Source organism: Macaca mulatta, chromosome 2, assembly GCF_049350105.2.
Source record: "Macaca mulatta isolate MMU2019108-1 chromosome 2, T2T-MMU8v2.0, whole genome shotgun sequence".
In the NCBI taxonomy this organism is placed as follows: domain Eukaryota; kingdom Metazoa; phylum Chordata; class Mammalia; order Primates; family Cercopithecidae; genus Macaca; species Macaca mulatta.
Window position 1 is genome coordinate 39,092,264 of NC_133407.1, and position 13,877 is coordinate 39,106,140.

The window sequence follows — 13,877 nt, forward strand, 5'->3', positions numbered from 1 at the left end:
GGAAAGATGGTCCCAAATGCTAGGTGCCCGTCTCTGGATTTTCCTCTTCTAGATCTGGATACCATAATTCTTCACTGCCCTGTTAATTCTCCAGCATCTTTGAACTGTTTTTTTTTCTATGGCGGTGGGGGGGTCCCCTCAGTTTCCTCAGTGGAAGGCTTGATCCCACTTAGGTAATCATTAGCAGAAGTGGAGCTCTTCAGATCAGTTTTTCACATCGTGAGACCCATAACTGGATTCTCACAGAATGTTACCAACAGAGGTTTCTTGAGTCAAAAGCTTTCTTAGACCTCCTTCTTTGGTGCTCCTTTTCTACCTTGCATGTTGCCTTCATCCTAACTAACAGCTCACATACTGAGATTCCATTCTTTGCCGGTGACTAGTATTTTATATGTAATGGCTTATTTAATCCTCATATCACTATGAGTTGAGGTATCAGTGGTCCCATTTTTCAGTTGATGAAACAGAAGTTCTAAGAGACTGTGCACCTAGTAAGTGTCCTAGCTTGGATTCAAACTCAGGTTTGTATCTCTCCCAAACCTGGACTCTTTACCACTGTAATATATGGCCTGTCATACAGATGCCATTCGTTTGCATGTCTACCTTCTTTCCAACTAGGCTGTAGACTCCCTAAAAGAGAGTTCTTTTGGTGTCATGAAATTGCTTATTGCTTAAGAAAATCAATGTTAGGCCAATTATATAAGAAAGTAACTACTGATTTTGCCCATTGATACTTGTTTCCTTGGTTTCTAGTGGCACTTACTAGTAATATAATATATGTAATATATGGCCTGTCATACAGATGCCATTCGTTTGCATGTCTACCTTCTTTCCAACTAGGCTGTAGACTCCCTAAAAGAGAGTTCTTTTGGTGTCATGAAATTGCTTATTGCTTAAGAAAATCAATGTTAGGCCAATTATATAAGAAAGTAACTACTGATTTTGCCCATTGATACTTGTTTCCTTGGTTTCTAGTGGCACTTACTAGGTACCCTGTGTGTTATTCTCAGTGGTTCACGTTGCTTTACTAAAGCAGAGTGTGAGCAGAAAATAGTGCCCACCATTTTGACAAAAATATCTGTACAGTTGCTTCTCCACTCACAGTAGGGTTACATCCTGGTAAACCCAGCATCACTTGAAAATATAAGTCAAAAATTATTTAATACACCTAACCTACTGAACATTATAGCTTAGTCTAGCCAGCCTTAAATGTGCTCAGAACACATCTTAGCCTACATTTGGGCAAAATCATCCAGCACAAAGCCTACTTTATAATAAAGTATTGAATATCATATAATTTATTGAATACTGAAAGTGAAAACAGAATGATTGTATTGGTACTTAAAGTGCGGTTTCTAATGAATGCATGTGGCTTTCACACCGTTGTAAAGTCAAAAAATTCTAAGTCAAACCATCATAAGTAGGGACTGTCTATAGAACGAAAATCAAACTCTTATTTAAGAAAATGGAATAGGCATCACTTTGCAGAAATCGGGTTTCTGGCTTATGAATTACATGGGTAGAAAAAATGAATTTTGTGAAAAAAGTAATACATTCACTAAGGTGTGATTAATCCTGTGTGAAACGCTGCATACGAAATTAGGATCTAGAGTCTTTCCTATGCCTGGTAACAGAGGTAGATATGGAAAGTATCTGGGTAGATTGTTTTCTGTGGACAAACTCTTGCAAACCCCCTTTCAGTATGTCTTTTAGTCTGTCTGTCCTGGTTTTTATCATATTCTGCTTCTACCTTAGTCATCTGGCTAGGTATCATCTCCAGGAGTTATTTCATTCACCTTTGTTATGCCTAAGGGCTTTAGGCCAGTGCCTTTCACAGTATGTATATGTATACTGAATATGCAACAGAATATACATGTAGTTACTGCCTAAGCAATAATGGAATTTCCAATAACTTTCTTCTTGAATAGCATACAGGAATTTATATTAGGGGCAAGAATTCACTGGCTCAGCACTTAATTTCATTCAGTCCAAGGAAAGGACAAGAAGTAATCTTAGCTCATGTCTGTATTCCCATCTACTCGGGAGGCTGAGGCACAAGAATCACTTGAACCCAGGGTTTGCGGAGGAGGTGAGGAAGGTTGCAGTGAGCTGAGATCGTGCCACTGCACTCCAGCCTGGGCAACAGAGCGAGACTTTTGTCTCACAAAAAATTTTTAAAATGTAATTTTGTTTATGTCTACAATTTTAGAAATATAATTTGTCATTAATATCATTATGCTTTGAAAAAACAAATATTGGTGGTAAATATAGCAAAAATTTAACACCAGTGCTCTCTGGTCAGTTATTCCTTCTGTGTTTTCTGTTTTCTAATTTTTCTACAATAAATAATCAACACTTTCAGGCTCTGAGAAGATCAGTTACCTTTGCTAAGAAAAAAAAAAAAAAAAAACAGAAAATCTGCATTGAAAGAAACTTTAGAGAGTATCCAGTACTTTCAATAAGAAAATACCCTCTGACCATGTCCTGCATGTATTATCCATCCAGCCCCTGCTGCTAAACTTTTCAGGGACAGGTAACCATCCACTGAGGCAGCCTGTTCATTTTTTCTCTTTCGTTCATTGATCCTTATGCTCTCCAATATTCAGAGAATTATATCATTAATCTACCACATCTTTCAGATATTTAAAAGCAGTTATGTGCCTTTGGCAAATATTCAGGCAGTATATCTATCTTTGCATTCTAGCTTTCTTTCTCTCTTATGGTTATTAGCAAAGAACTGAAGGGTATGCTTAAGCTTTATTTATTGTAAAGAGAAGATTGTCTTAGTTCTTAATTGAAAATGCAAGTAACTAAAGTATTTCAGTTTCTATTTCACAGTAAAATAAGTTGCCTTTCACTTCAGTCCTGTTACATCCTTGGTCAAAATCAAGATTTACTTTATTCCCTTTTGCCTGATTTTGGTTCTCTTAAGTAATGAGGAATTTCAAGACACCAAGAGATCTTAGAGGCCAGTCAGAGGACAGTCCCCTGCCCCTTTTGTACTAAAACCATTATTACTTTAAAAAAAAAAAAAAAGGCTGGGCACAGAGGCTCACTCACACCTGGAATCCCAGCACTTTGGGAGGCCAAGGTGGGCAGATCACGCAGTTGGGACATCAAGACCATCCTGGCTAACACGGTGAAACCCCATCTCTACTAAAAAATAGAAAAAATTAGCCGGGCATGGTGGCGGGTACCTGTAGTCCCAGCTACTCGGGAGGCTGAGGCAAGAGAATGGCATGAACCCAGGAGGCGGAGCTTGCAGTGACACAACAGTGTAACCACCAGATATTATTACATGTATCGCAGCCCTCTGCTTATGAGATGTAACTCTTCAAGGCTTTCCCCACAATCAGGAATAGTTTCACAGTGGGACAACATTCTGCCCCTTTTACATTCTAAGAGTAGATATGATATGACTGAACCTCACCATAGCCATCCTATTACCTCACATTCATTAGGTTCAATGAATGTCCCCTTTGTTCTTTAATAACAATGTTAAACATCAAGTTGGTATGATTTTTAAAATATATTTCTCAAAAAGACTTTGCCCAATCTGGGCAACGTAGGAAAACCCGATCTCTGCAAAAAGTTTTTAAAAAATTAGCCAGGTGTGGTGGTACGTGCTTCTTGTCCCAGCTACTCTGAGGCTGAGGCATGAGTCTCACTTGAGCCCAAGATGTTGAGGCTGCAGTGAGCCATGATTGCAGTACTGCACTCCAGCCTGGGTAACAGAATGAGAGCCTATCTCAAAAACAAAAAGTAAAAAACGTTTTCAAGTATTACATGTTCAGTTTTTTGCAATAATGTAAACTATATCTTTCTCAAAGGTACACACAGGTCTTAATGTGACTTACTTGAAAACAGTCAACAGTTACAACTTGGTTATTTTCACTTTTCTCTCCCCAAAGGAGATTTTGTTTAACCATTACAGGTGTGGTTCTTAATATGGTTTCAGGCCTACAAGTGGGAATTTGAACAGCGGTCTCCTAGAATCTTCTCTTGAAAAGTTTTACTTTGCCATGAATTTGTGGTTCTTCAGAAAAATATTGTTCCCTATTACCAATTAATGTTGTTGGCTTCATAAAGGAAATAAGAGATAATAGCAAAGTGTTGGAAACTGGAAAGCAAATAAACATAGCAGACTGTCTGAATCCTAAGCCAGAGGGAAAAACCAAGAAGCAACCAGATATACCCAGCAAAACTTGCAGACATTCAGGATTTGGAGATGCTAGGAACCTTGGAAGTGGGGATGGGGTAAAGGTAAGCCAAAAACAGGAGAGTTTATAGAAAGTTTGTTTAAATGAACAGTTGATCTTCAAGCCATGTCCTCTACCCTAGCATAAAACTGGTGCTTTATTCCCTGAAGAGCACAAAACAGAAGGGCGTCCGGACTGGGGAGCATTGGGCACAGTTGAGATGTGAATGCGATCTTGAAAACAGATCAAATGAGTGTATGCAAACTGAATGCTGAGATGCCCAGTCTTCATTCCTCACTCAGCTAACAGAATGCTGCCTACCTGCCCTGAACCTCCAAGCAGGAAACTGAAATGCTTTTCTGGGGAACTGACCTGCCTGAGAATAAAGACCTGAAGATTCGACACTGGGTCATCCCCAAGGAAAAAACCCAGCCCATTCATTTTACAGTAAAGCCCAGAGTCAACAAACCCACAGATCAGAACCTCCGATCAGCTTTTTAGCACCTACTCTCAAATATGAGCAGAGAACAGAGGATCACTAGATACCTGAGTAAAGCCTCTTGCACAAAAGATACAGGCCAGACAAATAGTGGGGGAAAGATAGCTTGGATGAAACAGAGACTTTCAGAGAAAATAAAACTTTAACAACAAGAAAAAAAAAAAACAGTGATTATATCCTCAGAGAGATATGAGAAGAAATTACAATCACAGGACATGAACAGAATGATACATTTTATGAAAGGAACATTCAGGAAACCGAAAAGCTCTGAGCAGTCAAAACTACAATAGCAGAAATAAAAAGACAATGTTTAGAAGATAAAGCTGTGTAACCCTCCCAGAAAGAAACCCCCTCCCTCAAAAAAGATGAAGCAATAGGAAATAGAGACAAGATACAAAAATTGGAGAACCCGGTCAAAAAAATTTTAATAGAACTGGAAATTGAAATGTGGTACAGGTCTCATAAATAATTTTAAAATTTAGCCACAATGGAAAAATTTAAAAATAGGTAAAATTAAATTTGTTGTATATCTGCTTTGTATTTGTACTGAGAAAACATCTCAAATTTGATTAGCCACATTCAGATGCTCAAAAGGCCACATTTGGCTAGTAGCTATACCATACTGGGCTATGTAGATCTCAATAACTGTTCTTAAGAAAAAAAAAGAAGGAGGGAAAGGGCAGGGAAGAGAGATACAAACATTTTCAAGGTCTGAAGGATTCAGTTTCCAAACTGAATAGGCTCTCAGAAAAGTCCAGCCAAATAGATGAGTTAGATCTCAACCAAGGCCATCATGATATTTCAAACTACTAAGGACTCAGAGAAACCTCTGCAGGCTTCTAAGGAAAAAAACAAAATGAGTTACAGTCAAAGGAATAGATACCAATAAAGCTTTAGACTTCTTATCAATACTGGATAGACAATGGATCAATAAACTTTTTAAAGTATGAAGGAAAAGGCCAGGCACAGTAGCTTGCACCTAAAATTCCAGCACTTTGGGAGGTCAAGACAGGAGGATCCCTTGAGGCCAGGAGTTCGAGACCAGTGTGGGCAATATAGTGAGACCCTGACTCTACAAAAAAAAAAAAAAAAACACTTTATTATTAGCCAGGCTGGATGCCGTGGCTCATACCTGTAATCCCAGCACTTCGGGAGGCCTAGGCGGGCAGATCACCTGAGGTCAGAAATTCGAGACCAGTCTGGTCAATATGGTGAAACCCCGTCTCTCCTTAAAAAAATTAGTTGGACGTGGCGGCAGGCACTGGTCATCCCAGCCACTTTGGAAGCTGAGGCAGGAGAATTACTTGAACCCGGGAGGCAGAGTTTGCAGTGCCGAGATCGGACCACTGCACTCCAGCCTGGGCAATAGAGTGATAGAGTAAGATGCCATCTGAAAAAAAAAATAAAAATTTAGCCAGGCATCGTGGTGTGCACCTGTAGTTCCAGCTACTTGGGAAGATTGCTTGAGGCCAGGAGTTCAAGGCTGCAATGAGCCATGTCGTGCCTCTACTCCAGTCTGGGCAGCAGAGTGAGACCCCATCTCTAAAGTTTAAAAAAAAAAAATCTGAAGGCAAAACACCGCAAAGCTCTAATTCTATAACTAGCCAAAATACCAACCATATTAAAGGGTAGAGGCATTTTCAAAGATCCAAGATCTCAAAAAATATACCTGCCATGCTCCTTCATTCAGGAAGCTGCTAGAGAATGCGCAGAGTAACAAAATAATGAAGAAACAAAATAAGGAATGAGGAAAGTGCGAGAAACAAGAAATAGGAGAAAGGCAAAAGGAATCCCTGGATGAAACTGAGCGAGGCCTAGCGACCAAGCAGCCCAGATTAGAGTAGGTCAGAAGGAACCAAGGAAGACTTCATCAAGAACATGCCATTGACAGAGTACCTCATGGGACTGAGTGTGGATTTAGACAACTGACAGAGATTTGGGGTTGAATTAGTTGCAAGTACACAGAAAACTAAGCAAATAAGAGATTAAAGAAAAATATAAAATTATAAATTCTGAATGTTGAGCAAGTTAACTGTATTAAGAGGATGAGAAGGACATGTAGATAAAGTGGTGACAAATTATAAAAGAACTAAAGTTCAACTTTCACAGTGTGAAATCAATACTTTTTGTTTGGTTGGTTGGTTGGTTTTTTTTCTTGAGGCGGGCATCTCATTCTTTCACCCAGGCTGGAGTGCAGTGGTGGAATCTTGGCTCGCTGCACCCTCGACCTCCCAGGCTCAAACAATCCTCCCACCTCAGCCTCCCAAGTAGCTGGCACTACAGGCATGCACCACCATGCCCAGCTAGTTTTTTGTATTTTTAGTAGAGATGGGGTTTCACCATGTTGGCCAGGCTGATCTCGAACTCCTGACCTCAAGTGATCTGCCCGCCTCGGTCTCCCAAAGTGCTGGAATTACAGGCATGAGCCACCGCGCCCAGCCTCTAATAATAGTTCTGAAAAGAAATACAAGAAAGGAGCAATATAGGCATGTTATCTGAAAATAGGAAGGTAAAAAGCAAAATAATCCGGGTTGAACATGGTTGGTTCTGGGTGGAAAAATAAAGGGAAGAAGGGGTCTGCCATTTTCTCTAGCAAACTTTGTAAAACTATATCTAAGCCTGAAGTGTATGTAATATGTAACTTTTATTTTAAAAGAAACATACTAAATCTGGATAAATGAAAGGTATTTACCAGGCCCATAATAATGATTGTCCTTATCGCCTAGCATTGAGTATTGGTTCCGCTGCATGGATGTGGATGGAGATGGTATACTCTCCATGTATGAGCTGGAGTACTTCTATGAGGAGCAGTGTGAGCGGATGGAAGCCATGGGAATTGAGCCCTTGCCATTCCATGATTTACTGTGCCAGATGCTTGACCTAGTGAAGCCAGCCGTTGATGGTGAGACCAAGCAATGGGATATGCACTGTTCACCTGTGTATCAGAGGGGGGCACAGAATCCTAGATTGTCCTAAATTGCTTAACATTTCAGAGTCTTGATAGAAGACTTCCCAGTACAGAAGTGTTTAAAGTTCCTCTTTGACTCTTAGTGTAGCAACTTTTTTGTTTTTTTTGTTTTTTTTGTTTTTTTTTTGAGATGCAGTCTCGCTTTGTCTGCCAGGCTGGAGTACAATAGCGTAGTCTTGGCTCACTGCAACCTCCACCTCCTGGATTCAAGTGATCCTCCTGCCTCAGCCTCCCAAGTAGCTGGGATTATAGGCGACCACCACCACACCCAGCTATTTTTGTATTTTTAGTAGAGTTGGGGTTACACCATGTTGGCCAGGCTGGTCTCAAACTCCTGACCTCAGGTGATCCACCCACCTTGGTCTCCCAAAGTGCTGGGGTTATAGGCGTGAGCCACCATGCCCAGTCTTGGTGTAGCAATTGATGGCAAGTCTACTATTTAAGAAACAGGATTTTACACCAGGCACAGTGGTGTGTGCCTATAGTCCCAGCTACTAAGGAGGCTGAGGTGGGAGTATTGCATTATGATTGTTCCTGTGAGTAACCATTGCACTCCAGCCTGGGCAACACAGCAAGACCCTATCTCTTTTTTAAAAAGAAAATGAAAGTAGGGTTTGGGGGATGAAAGAAGATTTTTCCTTAGACACAGAAAGCACATGAGGAGAGATGGGGAAGGACTGCTTGATGGGCACAGAGTTTCCTTTTGGGGTGATATTATTACAGAACTAGATAGTGGTAATGGTGGTGCAACATTGTGAGTGTACTTACAGCCACTGAATTGTGCGCTTTAAAGTTGTTTAAATGGTGAACTTTGTTAGTGAATTTTACCTCAATTTAAAAAAAGAAATGGGTTTGAGAAATTGCTACTCTTGAAAAAAGAAATGGGATTTAAATTTTTTTATTCTGAAAATAGGACTTTTATAATAAACATATACCTATACTTTCAGATGTCAGTGAAAGTTTTTTTCTCTTGCCAACACAGGTCTTCATGAAATTTACCAGATTTGTTTATTTTTATGTAGGCAAAATAACTCTAAGAGATCTGAAGAGGTGCAGAATGGCTCACATCTTCTATGACACTTTCTTTAATCTAGAGAAATACTTAGACCATGAACAGAGAGATCCCTTTGCGGTCCAGAAGGTACCAGTATAATTTTAACTTTTATTTGAGGGCTGCAGTATCAGGGGCTGTGTGTGCTACATATTAAAATGGTCTCTGCATGCTGGAATTTCAGTAAAGAGGTAATAATTTATAACATTTCATTAAAGAGTAAAAAGAGACAATAAAGGACCTGTAGAGCACATGTCTCTCCACAGGTGATCGTCAGGTCTAGGTAACCTGCATCTGCATAAGCACTTTCCACTGAGCAGACTCTACAGCTCATCTACTGATACACACACTGGAAACTAGTTACAAAAGAGTAGTTTTGAAAAAAAAAATTTTCCTTCTAACTTTTAAAAATGTATCAATAGGCACATCTGTATTAGAAACTATATTGGCCTCGATTCAGTTGTACCATTCATTTCCAGGATTCCATGGTAATTAGCTTTCCCCATCATGGTGAAAACTGGAATTCTCCATGATAGAAAACCTTCAAATAATATAACGCTTTTTCACGTGTTAATGATTGCTATACATGGCTATCAGTTTTGAATGCATTCTACATCTGAATAAAGATGAATACCCTTCCCCAGACACAGAAACCTGTGAACCCTCAGAAAACCCTATACATACTGTCCATGTTAAAAATAAAAACAATGTCACCCCTTGTTCTTACCATTCCTCTAAGAAGTAAAAATGATGTTAAGAACAGACTGTTGCAGTTGTGTAACAATAAACTATAAGAAGCTTTTGCAGTCTTTTTTCGTCTACATGTTCCGTAACTGTTTGAGTTATGGAATAGTAATAAGAATATGATCACCTTCTAAATAAGATAAATAAGAATTTATCGCCTTCCAGAAAGAAATATTCTGCAGCTGATCTCAGCATATCAAGTTGCATTATCGCTGGTTTAAAGTCTATTTCATTGAATTTAACATGCTCCATAATTTTATATTTGTTTCTCTTTTTGTGTGTGTGTGTGTGTGTGTGCACGCGTGTGTGTGTGAGACAGAGTTTCACTCTTGTTGCCCAGGCTGGAGTGCAATGGTGTGATGTCAGCTCACCACAGCCTCCACCTCCCAGATTCAAGTGATTCTCCTGCCTCAATCTCCCGAGTACTGGGATTACAGGCATGCACCACCACACCCAGCTAATTTTGAATCTTTAATAGAGACAAGATTTCTCCATATTGGTCAGGCTGGTCTCGATCTCCCCACCTTGGGTGATCTGCACACCTCAGCCTCCCAAAGTGCTGGGATTACAGGCGTGAGCCACTGCGCCCGGCCTATTTTATATTTCTCTAAGCAAAAACAAAACCCCAGACATTGCCAGTTGTAAGCCTATAATGCATTGCAATTTCATAAATGTTAGAAAGGTAGAGATGGGTCTTAAAATGAATTAAATATAGTAATTAATAGTGGTCATTGTTTAGGAACTTAACATTATTCTTGGCATAACTAACTGTAGACCCAAGGGCAATACTGACTCATGTTCAGCTTGGAAAGACATTTTATCTGAAACATAAAATTTCAAGAAAATTGACAAAAGTCTGTGGTCTTTTCCCTCTTTACTTATTTTCTGTGTGTTACCATTTTTACTCTAAAAATTTTACCTTTAAATTTTACTTTTCTTTATAAATGGTATAATTATTGATGTTTGTTCTGATCTACAAAGAACATTATCAGTCAGGAAGTGCTTAATAAATTCTGGGCACTGCGTTGAAGAGATACTGGATATTTGGAGATGGCAGAGATACAAGAACAAAAGGTGTCAACCAAAGTATCTGCATTAGAAAAAAGGAAGTGATACGGAGAAAAGGACTGTTTCCAGGAAGATATCACAGACAACATGGTATCTGAGTTGGCTTCTAAAGAACAAAAATTTGCCAGCGAATGCGGGCTTGGGGAAGGTACATTTCAGGCGGGCCTGTGGCAAAACACGTCACTCCAGGTGACTGCTGTGCAAAGTGCCAGAGGAGAGGGGACCAGAGAAATGTCTCTGATTACAAGGCTAAAGAATCTAGACTTACCAGGTGCTATGGCTTGTGCTTGTAATCCCAGCTACTTAGGAAGCTAAGACAGGAGGATCACTTGAGGCCAGGGGTTCAAGACCAACCTGGGCAACATAGTGAGACCCTGTGTCTACAAAAAAACTTTAAAATTAGCAGGGCATGGTGACATGCCTGCAGTCTCAGCTACTTAGTAGGTGGAATGCCTGTAGTCTCAGCTACTCAGTAGGCTGAGGTAGGAAAATCACTTGAGCCCAGATTTTGAGGCTGGCAGTAAGCTATTATTGTACCACTGCACTCCAGACTGGGCAACACAGTGGGACCCTGTCTCTTTTAAAAAAAAGAGTTGGAATCAGTCAGGCACGGTGGCTTCCGCCTGTAATCCCAGCACTTTGGGAGGCTGAGGCAGACAGATCGCCTGAGGTCAGGAGTTCGAGACCAGCCTGGCCAACATGGCGAAACCCTGTCTCTACAAAATACAAAAATTAGCTGGACGTGGTGGCACTTGCCTGTAGTCCCAGCTACTCGGGAGGCTGAGGCCGATCGCCAGACATTGCTTGAACCCAGGAGGCAGAGGCTGCAGTGAGCTGAGATCGTGCCACTATACTTCAGCCTAGGTGACAGAATGAGACTCCATCTCAAAAAAAAAAGAAAAAGAAAAAAATGGAATCTATACCTAAAAAATCTAGCTTCTAAACAGTTGAATTTTCCCTTTTGAGGTGTAGAAAATTACCGTAGGAGTGTTACCTTAGCACCTCTTTTAAACCCATTGAAATGAAACATTTCAGTTAGGATTTTTTCACAGTATACATTTGTGTGATGATCTATCTCCAATTCTTTGTCTTTGATTATTTTTGTTTCTTGTGGCTGTCTTCTTTCCAATCAGGATGTTGAGAACGATGGGCCTGAGCCCTCAGACTGGGACCGGTTTGCCGCTGAGGAGTATGAGACACTTGTTGCAGAGGAATCTGCCCAAGCACAATTCCAGGAAGGGTGAGTGAGTTTCCTTATGTCTTGTAGAACTTTTTAACAGGAATGCGCATGTCCAGAATATTCAGACCCCCTTACAAAATCCTTTTCTATTTTTTCCATTTTTGAATAGCATAAAAATGTGATTTAACCAACTTTAGTTAAATGATTACCTTTTCCAGCAATCTTCACTCATTTCCTGATAGTCTTCTCATGTCCATTTCCTTTAACAAGTCTCATCTTTCACTGGAAATCAAGATCACTGAACAATCAAACTACTATTTTGCTGATATTGATAAACCCTGTACATAAAGGAGGAGGCTAAAAGAACTAAAGCTGTGGCCAGGCACGGTGGCTCACACCTGTAATCCCAGCACTTTGGGAGGCCAAGGCGGGCGGATAACCAGAGGTCGGGAGTTTGAAACCAGCCTGACCAACATGGAGAAACCCTGTCTCTACTAAAAATACAAAATATTAGCCAGGTGTGGTGGCGCAAGCCTGTAATCCCAGCTACTTGGAAGGCTGAGGCAGGAGAATTGCTTTTACCTGGGAGGCAGAGGTTGCAGTGAGCCGAGATCGCGCCATTGCACTCCAGCTTGGGCAACGAGCAAAAATCTGTCTCCAAAAAAAAAAAAAAAAAAAAACACTAAACTAAAGCTCCTTCAGTAATAAAGATGATTATGTTTAGAACAAATTATTATACATGGTTTTGTGCAGGAAGTAACTTCTACATGTATTTCTACTAGTCAGAGCATAATTCCATAAAGGGACCATGTTAAGAAATTTAATTATCCAAGAATTTGACTCCTTGGATCATTTCAGCAACTTTATAATTTGCTGTTTTTTTCCATCATCTTCTAGTAACTCCTTCTGTAATTCTTCTAATTCTTCCTTATTAACTCATAGCTTCTGTAAAGGCCTCAATCTTTCTCATTAATGTAGTATACTTTTTGAACAGGCACTATTCATATGATATAATATTCAAAGAAACAAAAGAAATAGTAAGAAGTTTCCTCCTACCCAGTTCTCCTCCCCAGAAGCTACAAGTGTCATCATGTTCTTGCTTACCCTTCCAAAGAGCCTCTCTCTCCATCTATCTAAGTATATATAGAAAGAAAGATAGATGAATTCTTTTTTTTTTTTTTTTTTTTTTTTTTTGAGACAGTGTCTCAAATATGGTCTCTGATGTGGTCCATTCAGGTCAGCCTCCTGAGGCATAGAGATCAGGGAAGAGCAGGTTTAGAGGGATAAACAGAAACTATCCAGCCCCATAGATAAAGTCAGATAGTCCTCAATATAGATTGTACCAACTCATACCTCTACCATTAAATATTAGTTTTTTTGAGGGTGCTGAACCAAGCCATCACCAAAGCACTTTCTTTCATTGAGAGATTTCTTTAACCTGCTTAGCCACAAAACTAGGATTTCATTTTTATGGCGATGACCTGGAAACCCTTAAAATCATTCATTGCGCTCTCAGTATCTTAAGCCTCAATGCATGAGAATATAGAGAAATGGATTCACAAGCATGATTTAAAGGTTTTTTTGCATTGAGCTGCCATACTAGGAATTACGGTTAGCGTACCAGTCTTAAGAGGCAACATTGCTGCAGTTAAGAATATGTGTGGATTGGGCCGGGCGCGGTGGCTCGCACCTGTAATCCCAGCACTTTGGGAGGCCGAGACGGGTGGATCACGAGGTCAGGAGATTGAGACCATCCTGACTAACACGGTGAAACCCCGTCTCTACTAAAAAAATACAAAAATTAGCCGGGCGCAGTGGCAGGCGCCTGTAGTCCCAGCTACACGGGAGGCTGAGGCAGGAGAATGGCGTGAACCCGGGAGGCGGAGCTTGCAGTGAGTGGAGATCGCGCTACCGCACTCCAGCCTGGGCGACAGAGCCAGACTCCGTCTCAAAAAAAAAAAAAAAAAAAAAAAAGAATATGTGTGGATTGGACAGGCGCAGTCACTCATGCCTGTAATCCTAGCACTTTCGGAGACTGAGGCAAAGAGGTCGCTTGAGCCTAGGAGTTTGAGACCAGCCTGGGCAATGTGGTGAAACCCCATCTCTACAAAAAATACAAAAATTAGCCTGGTGTAGTGATGTGTGCCTGTAGTCCCAGCTACTCAGGA

At 40.4% G+C, this 13,877-nt stretch overlaps 1 protein-coding gene across 6 annotated transcripts in view; it reads left to right on the forward strand.

The window, feature by feature from the left end:
• Nucleotides 1-13,877, forward strand: part of PPP2R3A (protein phosphatase 2 regulatory subunit B''alpha) — a 193,813-nt gene that overhangs the window by 133,508 nt on the left and 46,428 nt on the right. For all 6 annotated transcript variants that reach the window (XM_015132061.3, XM_028843433.2, NM_001257608.1 and 3 more), the window contains 3 exon segments: nucleotides 7,425-7,600; nucleotides 8,689-8,807; nucleotides 11,663-11,769. In XM_015132061.3, the coding sequence (XP_014987547.1) occupies nucleotides 7,425-7,600; nucleotides 8,689-8,807; nucleotides 11,663-11,769 (402 nt within the window).